At 37.9% G+C, this 26,098-nt stretch overlaps 1 protein-coding gene across 8 annotated transcripts in view; it reads right to left on the reverse strand.

Annotated features, from left to right (window-relative positions):
- Window positions 1-26,098, reverse strand: part of SEMA5A (semaphorin 5A) — a 338,112-nt gene that overhangs the window by 217,578 nt on the left and 94,436 nt on the right. For 6 of the 8 annotated variants that reach the window (XM_064661194.1, XM_064661203.1, XM_064661230.1 and 3 more), the window contains exons 4-6: window positions 23,492-23,575; window positions 22,389-22,587; window positions 2,570-2,669 (exon numbers count right to left, since the gene is read on the reverse strand). In XM_064661194.1, coding sequence (XP_064517264.1) covers window positions 2,570-2,669; window positions 22,389-22,587; window positions 23,492-23,545 — 353 coding nt within the window. In that variant the 5' untranslated portion in view covers window positions 23,546-23,575. The remainder of the gene's footprint in view (window positions 1-2,569; window positions 2,670-22,388; window positions 22,588-23,491; window positions 23,576-26,098) is intronic. The other 2 variants (XM_064661239.1, XM_064661250.1) reach the window with 1 other exon arrangement.

The following is a 26,098-nucleotide window of genomic DNA, read 5'->3' on the forward strand; positions in this document are numbered from 1 at the left end:
CCACAGGTCCTGTCAGGAGACTGCTCTAGCACAGGCTTCCCACAGGGTCACAGCCTCCTGTTCTGGCATGGGCTGCAGGTGGATCTCTGCTCCCCACAGACCCTCATGTGCTGCAGGGTGACAGCCTATCCCACCACAGTCTGCACCCCAGGCTGCAGGGGAATCTCTGCTCTGCTCTGTTGGAGCACCTCCTCCACCTTCGTCTTCACTGACCTTGGTGTCTGCAGGGCTGTTCCTCTCACATATTTCCACTTCTCTCTTCTGCAGCCACAATTACTTCTGCACAATAATTTTTCTTCCTTCTTAAATATGTTATCACAGAGGCATCATCATTGCTGATGGGCTCAGCCTTGGCCAGTGGCAGGTCCATCTTGGAGCCCGCTGGCATTGGCTCTGTTGGACATGGGAGAAGCTTCTAGATGAAGCTTTTAGCTGCTTCTCAGAGATGCCAACCCTGTAGCCCCCTCCAGTACCAGAAGCTTGCCACACAAACACAATACCTCTGGTTTTGTTGGGATGCCAGACAAGTAAATCATAATGGGACTACTTCTCTTGGCAGTGCAAATTGCATAATCTAAGTTCATTTCTAGCTTTGTCACGTGCCACACTGCACTTTTCCCTTCTCTACTCGGTAGCAAATACAAAACCATGTTAGAGGGCTACAAATTATCATTTTCACAAATGAACGGGAACTTTTAATTGTTCAGATCTTACTGAAATCACATTACACGTGGTTATTAATTTTTCACTAATGCAGTGTTAGTACAAGAAGATAACAGAAAAAAAAGTTGGAATATTTTAGACAAATAACTGTATATCAAAAGATACTTCACCAGGGAGGAGGAATTAACAATGCATTCTCTTCAATGTCTTTATGAGAGCATATTTGTGGCTTAGGACAGAAAATTAATTCTTTAAATGGCTCTTCAAAGAGCCAGTGTGAATCCAGTGAGGTAGACACATAAGAAAACTGTACTAAAATTTTGTCCACAGGCCATAGCACAAGTATGGTAACATTAATGCTCAATTCAGATGGCCCTGGATGAAAGATAAGTAAAAAACAGTGCAGGAAGTAAAAAAAAAAAAATATCAGTGCAGCCAGTTGACACTATGAAAGGCTGCAAAATCCATTCCTGCAAATAAGCAGAAAACTTGACATCATATTCACAGTGAACGGATTTGTTCTATGTGTAGGGGGAACTACATGCAAAAGGTACATAATCAGTAAGATCAACACCCGCAATTTTGGGACTACAGCATCCTGACAATTGGTTGCTAGTCTCTGAATTTAGGACTTCATGACATATAACAACTTTAACCATATAGTCTGGCACAATGGTTAAAGAACATAAAAGTGTGCAGTGAAAAGGAGATATTAGTATCAATAACATGTACAATTAGAGAAACCTGCTGACAAATGCAGTCATTCTAAAGTAAGGTCTCCATGGCCAAACAAAACAGTGCCATGGAAAAGGTTAAAATTTAGAATGAAAATGCAGAATAAGGAAAAGAAAAATCTAACAAATTCTACTAACAAATAACAGCCAACTATACTGAACTCTGGAAAACAAAATTTCTGTTGTAATTTTAAAAACACTGAATATTTTTAATTTTGCAATTTTAGAACAAGAGATATGAAGCTCAGAAACAGCATTAACTTATACAGAAACCAAAATAATCTTTTAACTGTACTAGATCTTTTCCAAAAAGCAGAATTGACAGCTGGCATTTTTTTGTAGTCACTGCTTATTCAACAAAATCATCCAAAGCTTATCCCATAGTGATTCAAAAGCACAAGTTTAAACAAACATATTTTTTTGTTGAGATTTGGAGCCAAGATTAACAGTATGGAGAATAAAAAAAGAGAGCAGAGAAAATTGGGGTTTTTTCAACAGTGACTAGAGTTTTGTTAATTCAAGGGTAAAATATATTCAGAAGACAGGTTTGAATAATAAGTTTAGATGATTACTGTTTTTTGCCAACCAAAATGTTTTACTATACTTCATGTGCTAAGACAAAAAAATGGTTCTCAAGGACTGTCACTGCTTCAATGTTAACATCTAAGACAGTGTCACTGTCGATCACAGCTTGCAAAGTACTGTCCCACCGTGCAAAAAGTATAATTAACACTTTACCACTAATTCTGCAGTCTTTAACAGATCACTTCTGGCACTGTAGTGAATAATTAATAGAATCATTCAAGAACAAAGAGCCATTTGTGTAGCCAAATTTGGGATCATCATAAGTTTCATGCAGTGGTAACTTTAGTTACATTGTCATACAGTATCTGCCTGTCCTACTGTATGCATCCAAAGTTTGTGTACTCCAGGACAGTCGTCTTAAAAATGAGAATAGTGTAAGCTACTATGAACTTTGACATCAGGCAATCCATCTTTTAACTTTGGTCAGGGAAAAGAGAAATAAACATATATAACATTCAGTTTAGTGGGTCTAGAAGGCAAGGGAGTCACACGAGAGCAAGCTGATACTGGAATATGGCTGAATATTACTTATCAACAAAGAGTAAAATCCAGTCTGATGCAACATGAAAAGAAAACAGATTTCTCACCTTGCTCCAGCAATAAGCTCTTTTTGTCCTGGGTCAAATGTTAACTGTGAGAAGTCCACAGCATCTTCTGCTTTGAACACATGTAACCAAGGGGCAATTTCTAAAATCAAACAAGAAATACAACTGTTACTATAAATGTTCTAGATGTAGTACGTCAGATACCATTAAATTTGCAGATATGGTGGGGCTGCAAGTTTTCTCCATATGGTTCTCTAAGGAAACATAGGAGACTTTCACCACCATGCCATGTAATTTATAACACAGGCCTGTAAAATATATAGAGCAGCCACCCAACACACACTTGAATGAAGTATCCATATTTTGCTCTCATTTGTAAGCCAGATATGTTTTTCCTCCTTAGGTAAAGCAGAAAACACCACAGTACAATTGCAATTCACTGGTACATACTCAAGTGAAGTCAAATTTATTTTCCATGCATCAGAAGCAGCTGAGGACTAGGGTTTTATCTAGCTAGCTATTTATTTAGTTATTTATTTTCTCTACAAAAGTATCCAATCAAGTGAAAAACAATGAGAAAAACAAATAAATTTGATGTTTCACCATTTTCACGATAAAAAGGTTGAGAAATGAGGGATGAAAAAGAAAAAATGGTTGACATTCACTGAACTTTTTTTTTCACCCGCCTTTCTCAGACCAATTTAGTGCTACATTAGGCAGGGTAGACAAGTGAGTGAGTTGCTGAAAATCAGCAAGGAGCATTACTGGTATTCAGAATACAAACTTGTTCCTACTTTCAAACTTAAACACACATAAATAGTTGCACATCAAATCCTTAAATATTTTCATTAGTAGTAGTTATTTTTGCATTCATATCACGAACTGGACACACAACAGTTTGTCTACATGAACACTGTGTTCTGGAAACAGAGCATGATTTTTTTTTAATTTTACTTTTTTTAAATAGACACACAGAATACTTAAAATTGCTATAACAATATAAATGGCTCTCAAAAAAAGGTCCAGTTGTACAAAAACCCTCATCCTCTAGAGTTTTACAGTTCTCAGGATGCTGATTGAAGTTTGTTTTTTTTTTTTTAAGGTAGTCACAAAGCAGTGGTCCGGAACTTATGTGAAAGGTGAAGAGGGCTAGGTATGTATGGCACAACAGGCTGTGGAACCATCTATTTGAAGACTACGGATGTGAAACATTCAACAGAAAGACCAAAGGTGAGCACACAGTCATGACCATCTAGAATACAGAGTAAAAACCGATCCACTCTCGAGGGTGCTGTAGAAGTGTAATTTCTGATACTGGTATCATCAGTTGCAGCTCAGGTTGACAAGATCCATTCTAAACTTCTTTCTTCACTCATGAGCATATTTTTCCTTTTGCAAATATCTGAGTCGAACAAATCCACGTCTAGTGCCTGTTTCAGGATGATTTGTTCCTCATTTAAATATTAAAATTTTAGCACAAGTGGGCTATCCATTCCTAAGGAATGGGCCCAGGAGAAAAATGTTATTCTGTGTCAAAACGTGTTCAGCCATTGCAGACAACCATTAAAAGCACTGTGCAGAAGCTGTAGCATCATATACTTTGGAAAAAACAGATGGAACTGTGAAGTAGAATCACTTGGGTGTCAGAAAACTAACTTCTGCATTTTTAATGGCAGCCTGTATACATCTGGGCGATTTCAGGCATGCAATGCCAGTTGTACATGTTCTGCAGTACTTGTAGCTACATTCACTGTTGATTCCGTCTGTGTTGGATAGGTTCTCAAATCAGGATCTGAACACTGTAGGGGAAAGGGGATGTGGCCGCATATTAGATAACTATGATTACAACTGACATCAGCTGTTACTGCAGATGCTGTACATAAAACCTATCAAGATTCTGAAGAAGGAAAAACAATATACACACACATATACATTATAGGCCTGTGTAGCCTTATACATACTTATTTATCTACTTATATTTATATATATAAGGCTACACAGGTAAGCCCAAAATAAGTGTTTCTTAACTTTTTTGTACTTGATTTTGCAACCTTAAATTTTCAGTCATGCATTTCATACGAAAAAATCAATTGCGAAGTTCTAAAAAGTTAAGAAATTAGGTAGGACATGAAGATGAACAAATTCAGAGGTAAGTCATGAAGAATTTCACTTACTGGAAAAAAGACAAAAAAAAAAGAGAGAACAAAAAATGAAAGCTAAATGCAATTAAGTTTATCAGTTTATCAGCCAATGTATCTAAAATCTCCATTAATTCCCTCAGACATTTCCCACATGGACACAGAATATCCACACAGTTTTCACAGAAAAAATACATACATACACACACAGTCCCAATCAGGAAGACATTTCAGTACACAGTGCCAGAAGACTACAGGGACAACTGAGATTCGAATACTCAATTTCCTTCCACTTGTCAAGCTGTCTCAGCAAGACACAATAAAGCTTCAAGGTACAGCAAGCAGGTGATTGAGACCATTACAAGGTTTGGAGCAAGTGAGCAGGGGCCAGGAGGGCAAGGCAAGCCTAGGCTAGAGAACAAGAAGAGAGGACTTGCTAAGAAAGACCTTGCTAAAAAATGTCTCTGAAATCTGATTCCTCTCTATCTCTCCAAAATATAAATTATTTTATCCTGTCTTTGTTGCATTCAGCAGTGTTCTTGCTTGAGGGAATAAGGTCAGGGAGAGTAAATGGCTGTTAGAGCTCTTTTTTTTCGGCAAACACTCTGAAACTGTATCTCATGTGTCACAGTGGCATCATGTGTTGTCCAGGAATAAGCCTCTAGTAGATAAAGCTACAACTTCATGACCCTTTTGTAAGGGAACATGAATACAAAAACAGTGCCTGTTAAAAAAAAAAAAAAAGGACAATCAACAAACCAATGTCCACTGTAAAAGTAAGAGCTTATTAGTGAAATTCTGTTGTGAGTTATGCTACAGAAGAATTATGTAACTAATTAACAGAATAATTATATTTATTTTCACCAAAACAGCAAAATCTAGCTGAAAACCCAAAGGTGAAACAAGATTTTTCAGTTTTGTTATGAGTTATCAAGTTAAAGTCAAAATTCATAAAAAGTTATTAAAGGTGTATAAATTATTTTTTTCAATTAAAAAAATAATGGTAAAGTAGTAAGCAGTTATAATTTCACTTTATTAATGGTTTTTATGCAGATGCGACTTGACAGGCTTTACAAAATAACATAGCTGTACATTTTGTATACTACAGCAGTACCATAAATAAATGTGTAAGTTAATTAAGCTGGCCTGCCAACACGTAACCTAATCGTATTGCTTGCCGATCACAGGTGACAAACAGTAACATCTCTACCTTTTCCAATTCTAATCCTCCCCTTTCTGGCATTCCACTCCCTTTCCTCTGCCCTCAATTCATGTGCAACACAGTAAAACACCAAGCCCTTTATTGACTTCTCTCTCCTTTCTCCTGATACTGAAAGCACTTATTCAAACACACCTTCAGCCTGGACTTCTTAAAACTAAGTGGGCATTTTTACCATTCTGCAGATATTGGTCTAAGAGTTAAAGTTATCCACAGAAAACTGTGTTATGGTGTACATACAGTCATGACTACAGCCAATCTCCAACACACGCTGGGTCCTTCTGGTACATATAAGGCATAATTACCCTTAGCAAAGAAAAATATTTTTTTAATTGCTATTACAGTACTGAAATCTGCAGGCCTTATAACTCAAAGACATTCCCAAAAGAAACACTTTCCCATGGAACTAAAATATGGATATTGAAAAAAAATCTTCCTGAGAAAGCTACAGCTCTCTTTAACATGCTGGGAATCACGTGCTATGGGTTTTCCTGGGGGGTTCAGGTTTTGGGAGCATGGGGGGTTAATAGCTTAGATTTAATATGAAACAAAGTTTGGCATCGTCCATAAATCTACAGCAAAGCAAACACACTGAAGTCCCCTCAGCTCTTAGGAAAGGTCAAAGGAGTCTCCTAAAGAGGTTTAAAGACAAAGGAGGTTAACAATCAAAGCTGGGCAGGAGGACATTAGATACTCATTAAAAAAATGAAAGACCAGAAATCTCTCTCTTTTTTACTTTAAATTTAGTATCTGCCCAACACGCCACAGCTTGTTTGGTTTACATTGTCTAAGGACTTGCCAAGGGTTGAGCTCTACAGTTCTTTGCAAATGAAATCACAGAGTTCCCTCTAACCTAAGTTTCATTATTCAGCACTTCAAAGTAGAGCTACAGTAAACAGTAAAATGGAGTAATGACTAATAAGGAATCGAGTGGTATGTTTTGAACCAAATTCAGAAGTGATCATTAATGGTAAATAACAAAGTCAAAAGACAATAAAGATTTCCTGATTTAATTTAAAAATTAATGTAGACATTAAAAATATCAGTAGTGTTTATGGTATATGTGTGTCACATCTCATGCCATGGTGTCCTTTTTGAAAATAGTGAGCACAAAGTCAAACATATGCACAGTACCACCTTCTTGAAGAAATTCTGTTAGCAAAGTAACAACAATAATAATAATACCACAATGACTACAGCAACAACAGTAACACCTAGCTGAAAACTAGCATATTTGCAATGTTAACAGAAGTCTCTGGGTGGCATCAGTACAACAAATTCACTAATCTTATCAGAAGAAAATGAAAATATATTTCTGCGTGCTAAAGTTATTTTATAATTGAATGTAACTAATCTAAGGATTATACAATAACCTCCATCTTCATGAAGCTGTATAATGATTTTAACCTAACTTAGATCTCTTCCTGTGATACTCCAGTTACATTACTGTCCTCTTCAAAGGCAGCAAGAATGTCCGAAGTCTCTCTGCCACCTTGACTCCACTACATTACCCCTGCTGCTGTGATGACTGCCCCATGAACCCCAGGGGAAACTATTCAGCAATGTGTCAGGGCTGGCAGTATTCACTCATTCAGCATGTCCCGTTTGGGGATTTATTTGCAACATTTGCTCTTGAAGGACACAGTTAGGTGCACTTGTAAACACACTTGTGATGCTTCAGGACTCCACAGTCCTTAACTATTTTAGACCTAGGACTGAGAAAAGATTTTCTTCAGTAATTTCTGTGCATCATAAATTCAGTATGACTGTTCTAATTTTAAAATTCCCATTATATTATAAATATATCTATGAATAATAACTTCACTGCGAACAACTTCATAACAAGCATTGGTCTGTGTTGGGAAAAAAAGACAAGAAAAATGGCATGACAAAGCCTGTTGCATCTTTTAGGATTCACTTTTGTCTATACTTTTTTCCTAACATTCCCAATTACCAGTCTTTCCTAGCTCTTTCATACTATATTCTCTCCTCACTGAAATGCATTAAACAAATCCTTGGCTAGCAAGTTATTGACTGACTGCAGACGAAAGGATAAAAGATGCCACAGCTTGAGTGAAGAAAGGAAATACGTGCAAACACTATTCGACAGGTTCCAACAAAAAAGGACGACACCATCAAGACAGTTCAGCTGTATTACTGCTGAAATCAATCACAATTCCCTCCCACTTGTCAAGAAGGGGCTGAGGCTTAGTTTGTCAACAACATAACTTATTTTTCTAGGACTTATTTGAAGCATGTGTTGCTCTGCATTTGTATGCAATGACTCAATGTTTTAAATAATTCTGATCAATACATTTTTAAAAAAAAGAAGTAAATACTGGATAGAAAGAAGCTATAGTTACAAACATGTAAGTGACAATATAGGATATCCTATACAGGTGTTTTTTTCCTTAGATGAGCTCCTGAAAACACAACTGCAAACAAACTCCCAGATTAGGCATGCGAGTTTATCCAGTTGTCATTGTAGTTGAGAGAAACCTACGCTACACCTGAACAAATACTTTGTGCACTCCTCAGGTTTCAGGACTGTGAAGCTCCACCACAACTATGGTGGTTCTATTTCTGGTACAAAGTGTTTAAAACCATAGAAATGGAAGTTATTCTTTACATACTTGTAAAGTCATGTTTTATTTTTACTTATTTTGGACCAAATTCTTATTCTAATGCTAGCCTAGCTCTGTTGCAAAACAGGCCAGAATGGACTTTTCCCAATGGGTATATTCCCATTGGATTCATTAACCGTGAAATCATTACAGTTACAGCCTCAGGTCAGCACTCTGGGTATTCATTAACCCTTTCTACATGGCTCCTAATACTGTCCTTTAGTATGATTACAGGGACAGACAAAACCACTATTAATGCATCTTACAATAGTAGAGCTTAAAAGTAGTACCAGCACTGCATTTCCATTCCAGAGCTGAAGTTGCATAGAAGAAGCAAGAAAATATCCAAGTAACATAAAATTAGGTGTTAGGCACATATACACTCCACCAGTATGAATTAGAGCCCAGGAAGGTGCTTTTTTTGTAATTTTTAATACACAAGAATGACAAACTACCGCATTAAGAACCTTAGTCAAATGGACATATCAGAAAAAAACCAAGTCTCTAACATTTAAACCTCACAGAAAGAGACTAAGCTGTTCTAAAATAAATAATAATAAACTGAAAAGCCAAGAGAATATTAGCTCAATGCTCTAGTGAAATTTCTGATCCACCTGTTATTGAGATTAGAATGTAGTTGGCATGTCCCATGTCCACTTTTTTATATATAGGGCACAAGCATGCATATGTCAAGGCTAAAGAGGGTCATGGATGCAACAGATCTAACAGTCTTTGCTACCAGAGGACTCTAATAACCTAAATGGAATACAGTGGAAGCAGACTGAACACAACATTAGCAGAGAAGAGTACTAGTTCAAGAGCAAAAAGATGGCATCAGCTCACGCCATTTTATGCTTCTCTGCATAATGAAAGGATTAGGACAGATAGACGTGTTACAATACTCAGTATTGCACTTTAATGAAAAAGGCATTGCACATAGCCCTCACCATAGAGAACACATTTATTCCTAGGCTGTGTACAGAATTAACAGTATGTGGACATCATAACTGGGATTAACAGTAATATAACTACTATATTTATAGCAGTTAATCCCTTTTTATAAAATTGAGAATTAAAATATTTCTTATAGAAATTACGAAAACTTTTTAATGTGGATAATTGAAAATTGAAAAATATCAGCATTTTGGTAATTAATGATTAGACATTAAGAACCATACAGTTTCTAAAATGGGGATCCAGGAAGATATAAGAAAACAAACATCACTTCTTCCTACTAAGGGAAAAACAAAATAAAAATTTTGTTTACGTAGGGTTAGCTAATGCAATCCAATCCTCCATAAAGGAAAAGATGAAGTTGCAAAGTTGCCCAGAATGATTAAATCAGCAACCACAAACTAAAAGATTCCTCTTTTAAGTCTTACCACACTACATTTGGTTCTCCTTTGGAAACATGAAAACATGTCAGATCTTCATCTGTAGTTCAGCGCTCATCTTTGCTTAGAGGGAGGGGAGGAAAAAAAAAAAGAACCAACAAAAAGACAAAGCAACCTCAAAACTACAGCTCCCTTTCAAGATGTAGTATTTTGGAGGTCTCTAGATTACACAAACAAGCCAGCTGCCTTCCTTCTACTAACCAACAAAACTTAATACAGTCCTGAAACTTGCTTTTCCTTACAAAGGAAACTGCAGAGGTCAAGAAATAAATATGTATCTCTAGCCTTATCTAGAAGCCCTGCTAGCTTCTCCAGCTCTCCTCCATTTATTTGTAATAAAACAGATCCCAAGACCATAAACCTCTTGACATTTTCCAGAAAGTTCACCACCTGTTTATTGGGCATTCATTCTATGAACAGCTATTGCAGCTTCAGAACAATTTTGGAGGTAATGAGGCAGGGCTGTAAGCAATTTATTTATTATTAATGGGAAAAACAGACAATCAAGCATAATTACAGTATATGTTTCTTGACTTTAAATGCATGAAAACTCAAACTTATTTCTTAAACCTATTGTAAACTTCCTTCTATCCGCTCTTCTCATCTTTCATTGTTTATCTCACTAGGCAAAAAGTGGCTGCCCCCAGCATTTGCCTACTGCTCTCCAGGAAGGGCACACAGCAGTTGCCCTGTCCTGGTTCCCTGACCTGCTTTTACAATTTGCTCTAACCTTCAAGGTCTGAAATAAAGCCTGCATTCCTGTTTTCTTTGTCCTGACAGAGCTTCCCCAGCTAGAAGTACATATTTCTGCATTCTTATGTGTGTGCATATGTCTATTACCAGGATAATTAAAGGGAATTTGGGTTATGACTGTCTGTGCCCTAAGGGAAGAGACAGTAACATCTGCTGCAATGACTACTTATTTCTTACTTTTCTAAACAAGGGTTTGGAATTATTTATGCTTCATTGTTCAAACACACATATTGCATACAAATATAAGAAGGTGTAAGGGAAAAAAGACTGGACTCCCACCTAGATGAAAGCAGTTTCAGCTCTACCAGCACAGTTAAAAAACACTAACTTCACGCCCCAACTAGCACAGCCTACATGCTCTTCCCAGTGTGCAACTACCCCTTACAGTTACCAGCTCTGGTCCCTGTGCTGCTGCTGCCAGTCTTCTTGAATGTGACACAGAGGGACAGACTGATCATGTAAAACACTTGACATCCTTAGTCGTGCCCTCTCTTCAGAGGGGTTTAACTTTTCGTGTTTTAACACTTACATGCTGGCTTTGTCAAACAGTCAGAGAATTCATTTTGATGGAAATCATGTTTAATGGCGTGGTGGGGAAAAAAAGTGGTTTTCCCCCTGGAGTTAAAAAAATGGTAACCCCCAAGGGGGTGGTGTCACTTGATGTTGACTCAATCAGCACCCCTGCAAAATTTAAACATATCACACCAGACCGGAAAAGAAGGGGATGAGGCAGTTGGAGGAGAAGTGGCCATGTTCTGAGACCACAAGGAGCAGAGGGGCCAGGAGCCCCGCTGGGGGCTAGGTCCCCCCCAGCCTTGGCTGGGGGCTGCAGGAACATGGAACAGTATTAGACTGCGCCAAGTATCTGTAGTTAAGAGTTAGGGAGTTTTCTCCACTGTGAGTGGGCAGCAGAAGACAGAAAAGCGGTGGCAGAGGCAGCGCTGAGTGGAAGGCTATGGCTGAAAGCCAAGAAGATAAGAAATAAGCAACAAGATGGCATGCAGCTGAGCAGAGAGACACAGAGATGTCTGATGGAGAGAGAGAGAGAGAGGACCAAGCTCAACAGAGACAGTTTTGGGGTAAGAACTGAATGAGCTCCCCCCAAAACCCCTTTGAGACCCCTCCTAGGAGGAGGGGGTGGACCCCTACTTGAAGGGAGTCTTGGAATGCAGCAGCACCGGAGAGAGGACCTAAGAGCTCAGAGACGTCCCAGAGCTGGACCAGGACAGCCGGATGGAATGCGGGGGAAGTGGCCTTGTTCCCCCCCCCGCTGCTGCCATGCTGGCAGTTTTGAGACAGAGCAAAGGAGCTCTGATAGAACATTTAGGGCAAGGACTGAACTGAAAGCTGCCCTAAACATTCTGACTCAAGGGGAACTTAAATCCCCTGAGGAAAGGGACTGTCATGAAGATGCCCCTGCACTTCATGATATGATGTGGTGAAGCGAGCTTTTGTCCTGGCAATCACAGTCCACAGGAGAGAGACCTTCGCTCATAGCCAAAGGGCCGAGAGGGGTGAGAGGAGACCCCCTTGTGTGTAATGGAGAGAGAGAGATCCAGCTACAACTCCAGCTATAACTGCTGCATTGAAGAAGAGAGACACTGCTGCCCTGAACGTGGAAAGGATCTTTCCTTCTTCCCTTCTGGACTTTTATTGGAGGGAAAAGAGATTTGATCCAATGTAAATACTGCTTTATCACAGGAGAGATAGTTAGGATTATGTATATATGTATTTATTTGTGTAATAATTTTAATATAATTCCCTTCCCCCATATTGAGTCTTGTGTTGTGTCTGGAAAACCCCTCTCACACTGGGGTGAGTTGTGGGAGGTGGGCCTAGACTCAGAAATTGGATTTTTGGGGGTCTCAAACCACGACAAATGGTTATAGGAAATCAGTATTTGGCCTCAAGACAGAGTTTTGTAAAGAAATCTGCTGAATTTTAATATAGGTATTATAGGGAACAGAAACATAAAGCCAACTGCCCATAGACAGTTATGCCCTGTTATTTTAGTTGGAAATATCTATGCTTCAAATAGCAAGACCTTTTTTCTAGAACTGACCATCTCACGATGATTCATTCTTATTTATGTTGGCATATGAACATACTAAACTTCTTCATTTACATTGTTTTAGAAAAATAAAATTTCTTGATTCTATCAATTCTGCCAAGACTACAGCTCATAAAATATTTTGAAGTCTGAAGATATTTAATGAAAAAACACAAAACCCAACAAAATAAGACATATCGTGACACAGAGGTTATACAGAGCAAAGCCTGACACTAATCTTTGTAAGAGCTTGGAGTCAGGACTTCAAAAAGGAACATACTCTCCACCACAAAACCAAAAAGATGTCCCAAAGTCAGAAAAAGAAAGTGACAAACAAGAAAAAGAAAAGGAAAAACCACAACACCGTGAAAAACACTTCTCTTTGTAGAACTTACTTTTGTTCTAAAAGGCACTGCCAAAGTCCAGGTATTTGTCACTATTAACAACTACTTTAGTCGATCTACTGTAGACCTGGTTGTAAAATGGTGAGCTCTTAATTCTCTGAAATGGTAGAAAAGAACCATATTTCTTTGTCCATAAATCCTTCAAGACAAAATCTGAAGTGAGCACTGGAAATGGAAAGACGAGCTCATGAAAAATCAACGGGTTTTCCAACCTCAATATGACAAATTGTCATGTAACAAGTATCTACCATGTTCAGTCACACAAAATCAGCTCTACCCAGTGTCCTATAGTCTCATCAACAGCAAACAAGCAGTGCTGCAGAAGGGAGACAGGAAAGAAAGCATGAGAGAAAAACAAAAAATAAACAAACAAACAAACCAAAAACACTTTGAAGAAGCACTGAGAGCACTTCTCTATTTCCTAACAAACCTAACAAATCTAACAAACACAAAATATTTCTGTAAGGTTATTTAAGAAATTAGGAAGAAAAATGAAAAATTAACAAATTTTTTTTCTACACAGCTCTTAAGATTCCTGGAAATATTAGAGCTACAAGTAAGGCGCAAGGGTGGGCCAGGATTTCCCCAGATCTGTCTGCCAAAGTGACGGGCAGCAGAAGGGAACATTCAGTGACAGGTAATAAGGGCAGCAGATGACACCAAGTGAGTGCAGTTTGGGCCCCATAGACATTGCACAGAATCTGGAAGGGAAGACCACTGGAACGAGTCTTTCCAAAAACTGTGTCGCTACCAAGTATGAAAACAAAGTTGCCCAGGATCAGACAGCCAGGAACTGCAGCTGGTGACATCTTTTCTGAACTAGCAGTCTAGGTTTCTTAGAATCACAGAATGGTTTGTGTTGGAAAATACCATTAAGATCATCAAGCCCAACTGTTAACACTGCATTGCCAAGTTCACCACTAAAACATGTCCCCAAGTGTCACATCTGCCGTGTCTTAAATACCTCTAGTGATGGTGACTCCACCACTTGCCTGAGCAGCCTGTTCCAATGCTTATCCAACCTTCCAGTGGAGAAATTCCTCCCGATGTCCAACCTGAACCTCCCCTAGCACAACTTGAGGCCACTTCCTCTTGTCCTATTACTTGGTTTTTGGAAGAAGAAACTGACGCCCACCTGGCTACAACCTCCTTTCAGGTAGTTGTAGAGAGCCTCTGAGCCTCCTTTTCTCCAGTTTCCTCAGCCACTCCTTTTAAGACTTCTTTACAAGAAGTAATGAAGAAGAACTGAATTTAACCTGTTTCTTTCAAAGCACAGAGCCATGCTGCTGCCACCGCTGTGAGAGGCCAGGCAGGCTGTGTGGGCACTCTTACCAGAGGTGGAGCCCACAGGGCCATCTGCTTCACATGACACAGAGGTGTCTTGCTGGGCTGTGATGACCATGGAGCCATGAGCTCCGTGAAGACCTGGGCACAAATGGGTTACACCCAAGGCAAGTTAGCAGTGCAATGTTAACTAGCCACATACATGCACTTCTTCTTCCGTCACCATTCAGTAGCTTTGGACATATATTGCAATGCAGTCCCTGAAGAAGGAGAATTGAATTCACATGAATTAGCATGGAGATTATGCATAGAGAACTAAAACTTGAGCAGAACATAATTTATACTGTGCCATATGAGTTAGAAAGAATGGAAATGCCTCATTAATGCCTTTTCCAAGGGGTAGATTGGTAGAATACTCACACTGATAGCTGTCAGTAAAAGGGACAGAGTACACCTTAAACATCTTATGAAAAAAAACCTTTAAATACTGCCTCATGGAAAAGAAAATAAAATAGAAAAATATCAAAGCAATATTGTGCTTTCTCTTGCTTTAAGCACATCATAACTTCTAGAAATTAACAGAACTATAGCAGCTTACAAGCTCTATTTCTTGGTTGCTGATCTGTTTCTTCTCATCCAGTCTGGATTTTTACAACCTTTTAGTAAAAAATGCCCATTGCCATTAAAAATACAGCTCTTTTGAAGAAGGAGAAAAAAAGAAAAAGAACAAAAAAGCCAGATTTTAATTCCATCTGCCCACTTTGTACAGTTAGTAGAATATGGTAGGAGCCTCTCATTTTGCAGCTTCAATAACAATCAGGGAACTTCACATGCTGTAAATATCCAAATTAGGGCAATACAGAACAAATCAGCCATAGAAAGGCTTGCAGGACTTGTCTCTGCATCTCACTAGCTATTGTAGCCACTACTGATTTTATATTATCAGAAATTTATTAAAATTATTAACATTCTATGAAGGTCCAGTGTTTGGCTGGAATGCCAAAATAATTGTAAATTGATGCTTGCTTTAAAATGTGAATGGGGGTGGGGGGGTGTGGAAACAGCCAGTATGCAAGTCCTTCGCTTTGAGAATTCAGTCCCTGCCATTCCTTGGTTTTCATGGGAATGGATATCAATGATACTAGTGATTTAGGGAAATATAAGGGGATAGTAGCCTTCAATCTCCAAAGACATATTTTTTAAATTAACGGTAAACAGTTGAAGGTTGCCATTCCCCAGCAGAAGCTTAATCTCCTATACAAAAGTAAAGGCAAACCTGATTCGATACAAAAAAGTATAAAGCTGGCGATGGAATTATTTTCCTCCTTAAGAAGAATTGGTTCTTGGCAAGGTAGTGCAAGCAATCTCATAGTCCTATCATCTAGACAAACCAAAGTTGCAATATCTAGCAATCAACTTTTCTTCACTGATGAATCATCTTTATTTAAAGAAAAGCCTAACAGATGATAGGGAATGGAAAGCAATACACCTTAATCTCTCTGCAGAAGCTGGCAGGAGGTCTTTGAGATGTATGTATGAAAAACTAGGAAAGGAAGGAAAAAGCAGTAAAAACTGAACAGCTTAGTAGATTACTATAAGTTTAAAAGGTAACTTGCAACAAGCTTAGGGAAAAGAGAAGTGAGTACAAACAAAAACAAGTTCATATGGCATATATCCTTCTTCATTCAGCCCACATGTTATTTCCTCTTGGCACATGTTAAGTGCATGCACTGCATGCGGAAACCACAGGATAAAATGAGCAGAGCGATGTACTGAGTCTATATTACTTAGACAAACATCAAGTGAGGGAATTCTGTGGTGGTCAGACAATAAGGTTAAGAAAATATATTTCTCAGGATTCCCTAACCAAGGAATCAAAAAATAACTATGCTATTTTTCTTTTCTGGTTAACCTCAAGTTGAAATGAAGGGTTTGTGTTCATTTCTTCTATGGATTGAGACATGCTATTTTTAAGCATGTTTATTCAACAGATAACTTTGTTACAGCACAAGCCTGTATTTAAATTATCACTAAATATAGCTTCTAAAATTATGTAAACTGGTTTTTTTTGTTGAGACAGCACAACCCTAAATTCTGATTATTTTACGGGAGCACAGAAGAATGAGATTTGCCCCAGAGCAAATGATCTCAGCTGTACTCAGCATCAATTAAGTCAAGTGCACAACATTACTGTATTTCTGATAGAAGAGGCAAAGTAATTCAATTTTAGGCAGGTAAACTGCAGGACAGTCAATACTTAAAATTTTACATCTAAAACTGGATTTGAGTCATTTTTTTTCCAGCTGATTCACACACTGCTAAGCACTTGTGACGGCCCCTTCAGTTCTACATCATGGACAGGGGTCTGCCTACAGACAGAGTCTTCAGCTGAGTTTTGACAGGTCTGACAATTTCAAAGTTCAGCAAATGCGTGTGTCTGGGGAAACAAGGTGCCGCTGTAACTACTTTTACACTTTTTGTTGATTATTTTGGGTTTCTTTCTTCTTTAAACCTAATAAAAGCTCAGGTCCACAGGGAGCTACCACAAAAGTTCTGTAGAGCAGGCAAATTTTGAAACGATGGAAATATTACACAAATATTACACCACTCAACCGTTTTGCTTTGGTTTTTTGCATAAGAATAGTTCAGCTTTTATAAACATACATTGTTTCTCATAGACTAAATTTGGTTTTCATAGTCTTTTCTAGCTGTTTGGGTTAAACACATCTCCTTACCCTATTAACAGAATATGTTTTCCAAGAGTCTGTTTTCCAAGAAAATGACCATCAGTAAACCCTAATACACTTGCAGAGCTAGCATTTCATAACTATATGCAAATAAAAGCGTATCCAACTATAATAAAATTTAATAAAAATGAAGATTGTAAGGCTCTATGATTAATGACTAGCTTATTTAAGCACTTTTTCTCTCTTAACTCTTAAGTTATTTTAAGCATAAATATACTTCTTTTCATATTGTTAAATACAGATGGAAACATATGCATAGATCAATGATCTCCCACTGTGAGTCTCTGTGTGTCTATTCTGTCCCCTGCACCTTCTTTCCTCTCCCCCAATTCTAAGTTACACATGATTTATAATCTCTTGACTCTAATGCCTCTATTGGAATTATGCCAGTATAGTTGATCAATCCTTAGTCATCATCCTGGCTAGGCTTCGCGAACAAAGATTTGGGAAAGGCTCTATCCACATTTGTTACAAGCACGCTGGTGGCTACTGAGGCCAATACGAGATAGACATGTCCGATTGCAAAAGGCACAGCAGAAAGACTCCTTAGGTGGTGTATTGAGCAAGACACGATTCTTTCTGTGTTGTCTTTTCTCCTCGAGAGTGATCCTGCATGTGTTCTCAAAGGAAGCAGCAGCATTATAGATGGTGTGTCTCCAGGCCTCCCGATTGGAGGCCAGAGTAGACCAGTTATGGTGATCAATATGGCCAAGGCTAAGATGTTGTTTCAGGGAGTCCCTCTATCTTTTCTTCGGGGCTCCTCTCTTGCGGCAGCCAGTGGCAAGTTCACCATAAAGCAAGATCTTAGGGAGGTGGTGGTCCTTCATCCTGGAGATGTGTCCTACCCAACACAGCTGTGTTCTCAGCAACATGGCCTCAATACTTGTGACTGCTGCTTGCTCTAGAACAGATGTATTGGTCACATAATCTGACCAGTGGATGTTAAGGATTGTACGGAGACAGCGTTAATGCCTGCATGTTACATATGCAGACAGATTTATTTTTTTTAAGCCTGAATTTCAACATACTAGCACATCTTTGTACATCTGGAGGCAGACTTCTCCTTAGAGAGAGAGAAAAGAACTTCGAAGAGGGAACATGCATCATCAGTTAGTTTCACCACATAAAACACTGAATTGCACACTACCAGCTGATCTTGTCAATCCATCCCATACTTAGAGATCTATTTTTATATAAGTCTGTTTTCCATGATAGTTCTTAACAACTTTAAATAACGAGAAAAGGAAATTTCCAGCTTCCTAGCATGACACAAAATGCCTTATTCTAGTCTAAGGAAGTTCTACGACAACAAATTTTAAAGCTGCCAACATTTTCTGATCTAAGACTTTCTTATTTATAGTTTCAGGGAGAGTGCAAAGGTGCATTATGCTGTCCTAATATTAATTATGCAGATAAATAAATTACAACATTGTTATTACCACTGTGTATGAAATATAAAATGAAACCAATTTTTAGATCATGTAAAAAATCCTATGAAAGTGCCTGCATCTCTCCTGCTTCTGCACCTTGTTTTTCCTCTTCCAGCAGAAAACAAAGTACTTGAGTAAAAATTCTCAACTGGCGAGTGAAATTCTTGCCGTTTGGTATCAGGAGATGTATCACAGTCTTCAACTAAAGCTATTTAGCTGTGAAAATCAGTGCTAGAAATAGTATATGCCTCTCTTCACAAGGTAGTTTGACAGGATCATCACCTAAGTGAGCAGTTTTTGATGGCCAGTGGGAAGGAAAGTAAGCTCTTTCAGTAGATACACTCCTTTTCCATATTTCACTATGACAACTCCTGGGGACTATTTTGTCTTTTTATTAGTTTTTTGCAGCTGTTCATCCATACGCTACACCAGACTCTCACTCCATTAGTTTTATTTAATAGTTTATACTCCATCTACCATCCCTCTCAAAGGAAGACAAATCAAATAAGTACATTGCTATTTTGGCATACCAGAAACTACAAAAAAAAAAAAAAAAAAACAAACAAGTTTCAGTCAGTTATAAATAAAACAAAACGGTTGATATCTCTGTAAAGTTAGTACTGAGTTTACAAGCTTTAAAGTACCTACCACTCAATACCAGTCAGCCTTGGTTGATGTTCAGCATCCCACACAGTATTTAGCTCTGGTGGATCTAACACTAGTATGAGATGACTTTACAGAATAGGGTATTAATGCAGCAATCAAATTAAAGGGGTTTTAGCTTTTACAAATTGATTTGTCGACTCCGTGTTGGTCTAGCACCAATATAACATCAATAGATACAAAGGGCATTTTCCTAGGCATTGATGAAGCCAGTAAATATTGCAGAAAAAATACAGAAATCAGAAAGATGGCTGAAACCTGCCAACTCCATTCATTCAGAGAGTGGCTCTTCTCACACATCTCTCTCATATTTTAGTACCTCAAGTAGTCCATTCCTAACATACAGACACACCTCTCAGGCATTTTTTTCCTTTGGTTTCATAACTTCTGTTTTCCCTTAACTAGCAGTCCTGTAACTACAAGTGAAATGCTATGTGCCCACACCAATTATGTTACCTAGCTATCACAGAATCATAGAATCAGCTGGGTTGGAAGGGACCTCTGAGATCATCAAGACCAACCCCTGATCCACTACTGCCATGGTTACTAGACCATGGCTATCACATACTGTAAACTGCATTGCAAATATGTTTCCACATGTACTTTCTAATATTTACTAATGACTCCCAACAGATCATTGTGATGAGTATGAACTACAGCTTGTCAGAATATTTTTTAAGATATGTCAGTTCATAAAGGCTAAGGTATGTCTTGGATATGCACTGATTAATGGTATTTTTACCACAAAGTTGAAGAAGGAATCTGGCATTGAAAATCTTACTAAATCTCATATTAAAAATCTGACACATATAGAAACAATAAATATTTCTATATAGTTGAATTTCCCACATATTTTTTTACTGCAAAAGGAATTGGTTTTGTTCAGTGAACCCTAACTGTGACACTCTCTTTGGCTATATCAAAAGGTGGAACTGAAACAAAATGACAGAGTAGGTCTCTGGCCCCAAAAAGCCTTAGCATAGTAACTTAGAACCAGAAGGACATCACTAAAAATTAAATATGATAAAGAACAAGAAAGGTCTAAAAGGCAGGATCAGGCTAAATTCAAGCTACTTTCCTAAATATTGACTGAATCAGATTCATAAAACAACATGTTTTTATTCAACTCCTAGCACGTAGCTCTGATAATGAGTCCCAATTATTTGCTTTTACAGTTGCATATACAAAAACTACATCCAGTAATCTCTTAGTCTGTGAAATTAAGAAGTGCCAGAATTTTAACTGTGCTATTTCAATTGCTTTAATTTACAACATTGTGTATAAATGTCATGATAAAAAATAACATTTTAAACTAAATCATACACATAATATGAATGCTAAGGAAACCAGATCTGTCATCAGAATAACTCATACTATTTAGTCCATCAACAAAACAGTGATAAAGATCCCACCTTCATAATACAATGATGGTTTGTTGTTCCAAGTAAAGAATGCAATCTCCAGTGTACTGAATAAAGGGACAGCTGGTACCATTACTTTTATTAAACCATTAAAATGCCAGAACAAAATACTTTCTGTAAAAAGCACAACATTATTTTCTTTAACTTTATGAAAAGAATGGAAACAAATTTTTTTCAATTAAAATTCAATAAATTCTAATTCATTGGAACAAAAAACATACACATGTGCTTTCTTAGAAAAACAGGAGGAATGCAATATGTAATATAATACATCTTAATCTCTACATCCTCATAGCTACAAACTATTTGGAACTCATTCTAAGTTGCGACACTAATGGAAAAAATCTCAATTCAAATAAATATAAAAAGTCAGATAAGTTATTAAATGTCTTAGGCTTTCACAGAAAACATCATCCAAGTGTTCTTTGCTTTGTTCCAACTGTTCCTCAGCCCTTCACCCCAATACTCAAGATGACAACCATATGTATGAAAAGACTGTCTTGGTGAAGCAAGGAACTCATGGTGCAGCTCCAATGCAAAAAGACTGTGTGTGTGAGGTGTAAGCAGGGACAAGGCGAGCAAGGAGGAATTTAGAAAGACCACGTGGGCATGTAGGGACATGGTTAAACAAAGCACAGAGGGAGTTCAGACTTGCATGAAATGTCAAGGGCAACAAGAGCAGCTTCTACTGCTCGAATAGCAATGAGAAGTTGAGCAGGAAAATATAAGCCTGTTGTTGCATTGGGCAGGCAACCTAGTGCCAGTAGACACAGATGATGCTGAGGGACTCAATACCACCAACAAGGTACTAAAGGTATCTGTTGTTTAGCAAAAGGGGTTCAAGAACTACCAACAGGAGATGCAGCCTGAGTCGGGGATGACTTGCAAGATCTTGGTCTATACAAATGCATGCAGTCAGACAAGCTGCATCCAAGATAACACCAAGATAACCAGCCACTTTTCATCTCTGAGAAGTCACAGAGACAAAGAAAGGTTTTAAGTAACCCCAGGGAAACAAATATGGGAATTAAAGACCAGTCTATCTCACTGAAGTTCCTGGAAAAGTTATGGAATTAGTTCTCTTGAAATGCATTTTTCTGGACATATGGATGAGAAAAAGGTGACTGAGAACTGCATGGACTTGTCAAAGGTAAATCATTCTTGACCAGCTTACTTGCCTTCTATAATAAAATGACTGTTTTCAATGATGAGGGAATGGTGGAGGATGTAATTTATCTCAGCATTGTCTTACTGCAAATTAGGAAGTTATGGTCTGTCTCTTCAGGTGGTAAACAAGAGGGCTAAAAAGCCAGTTGGATGATCCAGAACAGAGAGTAAATATTTAATACCCCTTACTCCACCTGAGCCAGTAACAAGTGGAATATCACAAGGGTTGATCATGGGACCTGTCCTGTTTAACACCTTAATCAACAACCAAGCGGAGGCATCAGAATGCAGTTTGCAATGGTTGCAGATAACACCAAATTCAGAGAACCTTTTGGTAAGCTTGAGGCCAGAGCTGCCACCCAGAGAGACCTAGACAAGGTGGAGGAAGGGGGCAAGAGCAACTTCATGGGATTAAGTCTACACATGCAGAATCCTGCACCTGGAAAGGAATAACTCCATGCAACAGTACAGGATGGTTTTAATCACAAAGGAAAATGAGTCACCTATCTTTAAATGATATTTTCAGTTGCAAATTCTGAATAAAGTTTTTCTGCGCTTACTCCTTACCTTTGTATGCAATAATTGGGTGCTCAGCTCTGTGGCAGTGCATATCTTCTGTTGTTGTTGGCTCCAGTATTCCTAACACCCCAAGTCCTGCCAACAGCAGTGAGAAGAGGCAGCTTCCTTTCATGGTGGTCATGCTGTCCTCCACAGCAGTCACTTCTTTTAACTGTCTACTCTTCTGGCATTCATGTGGGAAAAGCACCTGGAGAATTCAAAGAAATTTACTGAAGTACAAGAGCCAATCACATGAAAAATTAGACAATTCATGATCTTTAAAACAAAACAATGTTGCTTTCTTTCTATCTCTGTAATATTTGACTACTCAAAAGCATGCTATCAGCTGGTCCTCTAATTACTTCATATACCTATCATGAGTTACCTAATTTAGCAATATGGATTTTTTTTCTCACCCAATGGGATTAAAAAACTGTATATAAGGGCATAAAGCTCTTGTTCCAATGTTTTGATAGTCCATTTTCTGCAAGATGACATTTCAATGCATTATGCACTATTCTGATACAAAATCAACCAGTTTATGTGGGCTATAGCATAGCTAATCGATATTCCTAACTTAAATATCATACAAATACATTACTAGCAGCTAGTTCTAATTCATGTTTCTGTAAGATTACATATATGATTTAGGTAGCAAAACAAAGGTTTGATACCACATCACAGACTCTCAAAAGCTGTTTTTCTTGCACACAATACAGCAGCAAGTATTCCAACACCAAGGAATATGGTACTTTCATGATGAAAAAAAGCCAAAAACTTTATTTATTTTAATTTTTAGTCTCAGAAATATCCATAAATGTGTGAATATAGTGGACAAAAATTAAACAAGAATAAAATGAAACATTTATATTGGAAGCCCAGCTTTCTCTATCTCCCTGGCTGCAAATGAAGCCCCATGGTCTTTATGTAACTAGGCTTTCACATCCCAGTCACGTTTCAAAAAAAACAGTTCTACTGTAGAACTTTTGCATCTACTACTACAAAAAGATAATCCTGTTTCTGCAGAAAGAAAGAAAAGGACTCTTAATCAAAATATTAAATATCTACATATTTATGGATATCTTGGTTTCCATTACAAAAAGGATACTGACTTTCATGGGACTAAGATGTAAATGTTGACAAGTCTGATGCCTTGTATCCTTCATGTATCCAGAAAACTTCTCCTCACCTGCTCCCTGTGAAAAGAACTCAGCAGCAGAAACAAAGATTCCTTCACAACAATACCTTTCCCCAGCCTCTAAATCCAAAGAGAGGCCAAAGAGGTTTTTTTCTTTCCTAGCTGAACCTCTCCTCTCAGTGCATGCATCTCACTTGGCAAAAATGGAGGCAGGATACACTCCTTTCTCTCAGCTAGTATATCCAAAGACAAGGTTAGTCTTTTAAGGAGAGACAAAGAAGGATGTAAAAGAACTTCTGATAATATATCTCAGTTCAAGTTTCTCTCTACCTTGACTTCTAGATATTTAATTATTTTCCACTATTTTATTAAGTCTATTAATGATTTTAGATGTATTAATTTAAATATATTAAGCACATGGTGGGTAACTGCAAGGAGAAGCTTACTTGCAACTACTCAGAGGAGAGTTTTCAGAGACCCTGATAGACAAGAGAACAGTAAATCGAGGTAGCAGGTAGAAACCTCATCACTTCACTACACTACTGTATGCATGGAAGGAGAAAGAATTCTGGAGACTGCACCTAATATAATGCTAGAGTAAAAAATTAAAAGTAACTTTTAAAAAAAACCGCAAACAAAACAAGCAAAACCAACCAACCAAAATCAAACAGCTCCCAAGAACCAAAAAACCCACGCATCCCCAACCCCCCCCAAAAATATAAAAAAACCCACAAACAAAACACAGACTGTCAACATATACCCACAGCATCAACAGATGAACAGACACCTTAGAAAAGACTTCAAAACCAAATCTTTTTCCATAGAACTTGTAAGGGTTAGATTTCTCCCTTCTGCACATGCTTGAGTAAGAACTGCTACACAAGTTCCATCTCTGCCCACGATAACAGCTGTTAAGAGTGAGCCTGAGGAGGTTGCACCTGAACTTCGTACCTAAACAGAGCTGAAACACTGTAACAAGTCAGAAGTCCTGAGGCAGGCAAAGCAATCTTTCAGCCCTTCTCCTTACTGAAAGTGCAGCTATTGCGCAAAAAGTGATAGCTAGCCTGGAGCATAAGACATGACAAGACAAAGCCGAGAGAATCCTAAACACAAAAATTTTAGGCTGGTTTCCTTGATTTCTGTAGAATTTCCATATGCAAACATCTCTCAACCATGAAACATAATGGTCAAGTCAAAACTCTTCGAGGCATATCCAAATAGTGACGCTGACCAACTTTTTAACTATCGCAAAACATTTGGGAAACAGCACATTGACCTATTATTTGAATAGTTTTTCTAGCAGAGACCTTTAATCAGACTTCTGACAAATTGCATTTTACAAGTCTGTAAAACAATCTGAGGATGCAAAATGAAAGTGGAATAAACAGCATTATTAGATGCAATTTATTTCAATATATTATTTTATTCCTGTATGTAAAGGGTCTTATGCACTTATTCTCTCCCTCATTCCCTTTGTTTTGGTCCGGCTTGCCTAGAAGAAATATAAAGATGAATGAGACCCTTTAGGCAAAGGTATTATATTTTACAAATGTACGATTTGGTTTCTCCATCAACAGTATTTGATGAGAAAAAATCCTGTAATTCACGATTTTCTATTTTAGCTGAGCCAACCCCCCCCCTACTTTAAAGAGAAAAAGTGTGAACAGCTAAGCATACGAGGCAGGTAACCGCTCCTGCTAAATCCAAGCAGATTCATTTTAGACTACTCCCTCCAGGCACTGAAGTCATATATTTAAAATTAAATAATCAGGATGTCCATATTTCTACATCATTTAAAATACACTGTGTTGGAAGTACAATTTACCTTTGAATTATAAACTATGTTTTCTTTTGTTCAATCAAAATAAGCTGCTGTATAAAAGAGAGAGCTGCCACACTAACTGCACCTGTCCAGCAGTAAAGTTTCTTTCAAATAATTAACTTTGCTGATTCTGTAAGCGTCAGTTTAACTGCACTTTCATTGAAATATGAAGTGAGCTTATGTCAATATAAGTATACAAAAAGCAGAGTGTAGCATGGTTAAAAGATGCCAGTTTCAGGACTGGTTCTGGGTACATGCACCCAGAAGCAGGTCTGGGGTTTCTTTATATGCACACTAGTGTCTACTCTCACAGACACTGCTCATGTAATTTGCTGTGGGAGATTCATTCCATTTTCCCTGGGCATTTTGCTCCACTTCTTGGTTTGCAGAACAGTAAAAGTTTGATAAAAATTTTCTGTGCTAAGTAACTGCTCCAGATAACATTCACCTTTGTGCACAAGCACAAACCTGAAAAAAAAGTATTTCGCTTGTGAAATAAGACTATACGCTGCAAACAGACAAATCAGGGTATCAGCATTCATATAGTCATAAAACTGGAGTACATGAATACCCTGCGATGCAAGCTCAGTGTCTTTTTCTGTAATTTTTCTTGATTTGTTAAAACTAAACTCCTCTAATTCATAAAAAATATTTGAGAGGAAGATTGCTTGAGAAAGGAATATATAAAAAAGACACTGTCATCACACCTACTAAAAAAATTTGGGTAAATTCTAAGTCAATGTGTATACTCTCAGTTCC

This window comes from Pseudopipra pipra, chromosome 1 (assembly GCF_036250125.1).
Source record: "Pseudopipra pipra isolate bDixPip1 chromosome 1, bDixPip1.hap1, whole genome shotgun sequence".
NCBI lineage: Eukaryota > Metazoa > Chordata > Aves > Passeriformes > Pipridae > Pseudopipra > Pseudopipra pipra.